Source organism: Myotis brandtii, unplaced genomic scaffold, assembly GCF_000412655.1.
Source record: "Myotis brandtii unplaced genomic scaffold, ASM41265v1 scaffold84, whole genome shotgun sequence".
NCBI classification, from domain to species: Eukaryota; Metazoa; Chordata; class Mammalia; order Chiroptera; family Vespertilionidae; genus Myotis; species Myotis brandtii.
The window spans coordinates 5,592,855-5,598,297 of record NW_005371410.1 but is presented as its reverse complement, the minus strand read 5'-3'; the positions used below and the strand labels follow the sequence as shown (position 1 = coordinate 5,598,297).

Genomic DNA, 5,443 nt, shown 5'->3' with positions numbered 1-5,443 from the left:
GTGACAGGGGGGAGCTCCCCAACCCCCTGATCGCCCTGCGGCTCTGTGACAGGGTGCAGCGCCCCAATCCCCTGATCAGCCCTGCTCTGTGTGTGACAGGGGGGAGCTCCCCAACCCCCTGATCGCCCTGCGGCTCTGTGTGTGACAGGGGGTGGGGCCACAACCTCCCTATCCACCCTGCTCTGTGCGTGACGGGGGGAGCTCCCCAACCCCCTGATGGGCCCTGCTCTGTGCGTGACAGGGGGTGGTGCCGCAACCTCCCCATCGACCCTGCCTTGAGTGTGACAGGAGGCGGTGCCCCAACCCCCCAATCGGCCCTACCCTGAGCTGACTAGGGGTGGCATCGCAACCTCCCGATCCGCCCTGCTCTGTGCATGACAGGGGGCGGCGCCCCAACTCCCCAATTGGCCCTGCTCTGAGCCCGACCAGGGGCTGCACCTAGGGATTGGGCCTGCCGTCTGCCACCCGGGAGCAGGCCTAAGCCAGCAGGTCATTATCTCCCGAGGGGTCCCAGACTGCGAGAGGGCACAGGCCGGGCTGATGGACCCCCTCTCCCCCCCCCAGTGCACAAATTTTTGTGCACCGGGCCCCTAGTATATATATATTACTGAATCCAAATAATAAACTCAATCCTACAGTTAGATAACATTAAAATGCCATATAATTTATTCTTGCATTTTGGATGATAAACTAAGCATCATAATTACTTCTGCATTAAAATGAAGGCATCATTTCAAATGCTAAGTCATAGTGTGGTATTGTAGAATAGCATTTCTTATGCATTAGTGTTTTACATCATTTTGTCAAAACAAAAATACACAAGCTCTCTTAAAACATAAATAGAATTCATTACTACAATTTAATAACTTCTGAACTTTACCTCTGTTAATCTTGGTATATGAAGACCTTTGGCATGATCACCAGCAGCCTTTCTTGATTTGCCAGGCCAAGTTCTTTTCCTATGGCTTTCTGCTATACCAGACCAGGCAAAGACATCATGATAAGCTAAATCCAAATCAGACGGATCTACTGCAAACTGGCATATTAACTTCAGCAAGCAAGCAAGACAGTCTAGCTGCCACTGTGGATAAGAAAAAAATGTCATTTCCCTATTTTAATTAAATGAATATGGCTACTATATAACTTAAAATGAAAGGCTAGAAAATAAAAATAATTATACCTAGTAGTTAATCCATGTGCTATAGAATTTTGCTGAGCATATATTACGGTCAGTAACAATCCAATCTTATGAAATTGAAGAAAAATTATCAAAACACTAAGAGGGTGCATGTAATGAAATGGAAATGACACACATTTCTATAATGAAAACATCATATAAATGTATGTAATAGGGAGATACGGGGTTTTTAATAAAAATACAGTACAGCATTTCGGAAGCAGTGATATTTGAACAAAGATGCTGATCCTGACCTGAAAGACACCCCTGGAAGGAGTGCTGAAAGTGATTCCGTTCAGGCTAGTAGGGGATAGCTCGATAAATTTAAGAAAATAAGTGTTTATTTATAGATTAAACAGTACATTATACATGTACTGTATATAAGAAAGGTTAAACAGGGAATTCTTTGGGGATCTGGAATGGATTAATTCAATTTACATTCTTTCTAATGGGAAAATATGATTCAGTTTTTTAACAAATCACTTTTTGAAAAGCCTTCCGGCATGAATTAAGTTCGAGCACCAAGGTTCCACTGTACACTGCTCAAAATGTACTATGATTTTTAAAACAGTTAAACAACTAACAAGTTGTTTCTCCAACAAGTTGCATATACTCTAATATATTGGGGCCATAGCAATTCTCAATAGCTCTAGAATATAATTCAACTGAAAATGTTACATTTCTATATGTATATTTAAAATAAAAAATATTTTGGTAAAATATTTTTTAGTGTAATATTTTTGACTTAAAGCTCTACTTAAATTTTTTTAAAGTAAAACACTTCCTTAAAATGAATTAATAAGAATTATCATTTATGTTCAAGATGAGAGTTTCAGAGCTTTCGCCCTAATAGTCCTCTTCTTCCTATTTTCCTAACGCCAGTGCCAAGTGGTATATCTATACAATATACCAATATAGTACTTGAAACATAACAACCCCATATAACTGGTTTTCAGAAAGGTACCAAGAAATTTCAGTGAGGAAAGAATAGTCTTTTCAACAAATGGTGCTAGAAAAATTGGATAGCCATAAAAAAATCAAATAAAACAAAACTTCATCCTCACTCCACTTATATAAAAGTTAGCTCAAAATGATCACAGACCTAAATCTGAAAGATAACTATAAAACTTACAGAAAACAAATAAACAAACAAAAATCAGGAGAAAATCTTTGTGATCTTAAAAAGGGATTTCTTATACAAGATAAAAAAACTGTTACATTTAAAACGCTGCTTAAAAAACATAAATGTTTATTTATATATGTAAGCCACAGACTGAGTGAAAATATTCCTACTACAGTAGTCCCTCCCTTATTCACAGTTTAATTTTCAGAGGTTCCAATTGCCCATGGTCAACAACAGTCTGAAAATATTAAATGGAAAATTCCAGAAATAAACAACTCATAAGTTTTAGATTGTGTGCTGTTCTGAATAGTGTGATGAAATCTCCTGCCGTGCTGTTCTGTCCTGCCCGGATATGAATCATCCCTTTGTCCAGTGTGTCCACACTGCATACACTACTCAACCATTAATCACTAAGTAGAGCTGGCTCAGTAGCACAGTGCTTGTGTTCAAGTAACTCTTATTTTACTCAATAACAGCCCACTGTGCAAGAGAGGTGATGCTGTCAATGTATGTCAAAAAACTGGATAACTTACACAAAATGGACAAATTTTTAGAAACACAAAACTCATTCATAAAAAATTAAAAATCTGAATAATGCTGTACACATCGAAAAGACAAGTAACATGATTTCACTCATATATGGAATACAATGAATTAACAAGCAAAACTGATACAGACTCATAGATAGAGCATAGGCTGATACCTGGGGAGGGGCAGGGGGACACTGGGTGAAGGAGGCGGATGGATTGAGCAAAAAGAAAAAAGAAAAAAAGAGAGGAAAAACTCAAGGATATGAACAACAGAGTGGTGACTGCCAGGGAATGACTAGGCAGTCCCTAGTGCAGTGGTTCTCAACCTGTGGGTCGTGATCCCTTTGGCGGTCAAACTACCTCTTTCACAGGGGTCGCCTAAGACCATCCTGTGAACATTTACATTACAATTCATAACAGATATCAGATATTTACATTACAGATATTTACATTACAATTCATAACAGTAGCAACATTACAGTTATGAAGTAGCAACGAAAATAATTTTATGGTTGGGTCACAACATGACGAACATTTAAAGGGCCAAAAGGTTGAGAACCACTGGTTTAGAGGGTAAATAGTGATGGATGGAGGACTTGACTTGGGGTGGTGCACACACAATACAGTATATAGATGATGTGTTGTAGAATTGTGCAATTGAAACCTGTATACTTTTGTTAACCAGTATCACCCCAATAAATTCAATAAAAAGGACAAAAATGCAGATCGAAAAATGTCAATGTAAATGAAAAACAAATTATAAAATATTAAAATAAAATTACTTCTGAGACCATTTAATGTGGAAAGGACAGCCTTTTCAAGAAATGCTGGGAAATCTGGATGTCCATATGAAAAAGATTAAAGTTGAACCATTACCTAACACATATACAAGAATTAATTAAAAATGAATCAAGAACCTAAAATATAAAACTCTTGGAAGAAAATATAGGACAAAAGCTTCAGGACATTGAATTTGGCAATGATTTCTTGAGTAGGACAACAAAGCCACAAAATAAGACTACATACTCACTGGAATGGCTGAAATTAAAAAGACTAACTATACCAACTATGGGTGAGAATGTGCAACAAATGCATGGTACAAACTCCTTTGGAAACAGTTTGGCAGCTTCTTATAAAGTAATCTTACACTTACCATACTTCTCAGCTATTTCTTTACTTGGCATTTACCCAAGAGAAACAAAAACATATGTACCCCATAAGACTTGCATATGAATGTTTATATCAGCTTTATTCATAATAGCCCAAAATTGGAAACTCAAATGTCCATTAATAAGTGACTGCATACTGTAAGTAGTAGTATACATATACAATGGTTCTCTACTCAGTAATAAAAACCAAACTAACAATACATGCAACATTTATCAATCTCCATATACATGTTTAGTGAAAGAAGCCAGATACAGAAGAGCATTTACCATTATTATTCCATTTACATTAAATTCTATAAAATACAAATGTAACCTATAGCAACAGAAAGCAGGTCAGTGGTTGGCTGGGAAAAACTGATTATAAAAGGGGAGGATGGAATTTCTGAGGTAGTAGAAATATTCTGTATCTCAATTGTGTTGGAGGATTACACAAGTATACACATTTTTGAAAACTTAAGCAATAATTTATAAATGAGCACATTATTTACTGCATGTAAAATATATTCAACTTCATAAGACACATAAAACTGAAAGTGGATCAAAAACCAAAATGTAAAAGCTAAAAATGTAAAATACTTAACAGCAAACAGTCATCAATCTTCATGGCTTTGGATAATACATTACTTTCAAGGATGAACCTTGAAAATCAAATGCTAAGTGAAAGAAACCAGTCACAAAGGACCATCTCTATAATAATAAAAGCATAATATGCAAACTGACCAAATGGCCAAACAGCGGATTGACCGTCTGGATGAAGCCGGGTGGCTGTGAGGGTCGAGGCAGCGAGGGCCTACCCTTGCACGAATTTCGTGCATTGGACCTTTAGTATATATAGAAAAATTTATATGAAATGTCTACAATAGGCAAAGCTGTAGAGATAGCAAGTCGATTAGATTAGTGGTAGCCTAGGGCTCAAACGTAAGAAAAAATGAGGAGTGATTTCTAATGAGTCTGGGATTTCTTTTGGAGGATGATGAAATTGTTCTGGAATTAGACAATGGTAATAGTTGCACAATTTTGTGAATATATGAAAAACCATTGATTTATACATTTTAAAATAATTTTATTGTATGTGAATTATATCTCAAATAAATTTAACTTTAAAAGTATACTTCAGCTAAGTTCATTATAAAGTAAAAAAAAAATTTGATTAAGAAACAAAAATGGAGAGAAACCAAGATGGTGGCATAGGTAAACAACGGAGATTGCTGCCTCGCTCAACCACTTCAAAAATACAACTAAAAGACGAAACGGACATCAACCAGAACCACAGGAAGGGTGGATGAGTGGAAATTCTACAACTAGAAGGAAAGAGAAAAGCATACCGAGACTCAGAGGAGGCGCAGTACGGAAGTAAAATACTAAGGTGCGGAGGTGCATGCGGAGCGGGCTGGCGGCTAAGGGTGCGGTTGTCGTTTTCAATCGGGAGGGAGTCTCAGGCTCT

At 37.4% G+C, this 5,443-nt stretch overlaps 1 protein-coding gene across 5 annotated transcripts in view; it reads right to left on the bottom strand.

The window, feature by feature from the left end:
* The window catches only part of USP34 (ubiquitin specific peptidase 34), a 203,004-nt gene that overhangs the window by 97,103 nt on the left and 100,458 nt on the right, over nt 1–5,443 (bottom strand). For all 5 annotated transcript variants that reach the window (XM_014532016.1, XM_005884578.2, XM_014532014.1 and 2 more), the window contains one exon: nt 881–1,081. In XM_014532016.1, the coding sequence (XP_014387502.1) occupies nt 881–1,081 (201 nt within the window). The remainder of the gene's footprint in view (nt 1–880; nt 1,082–5,443) is intronic.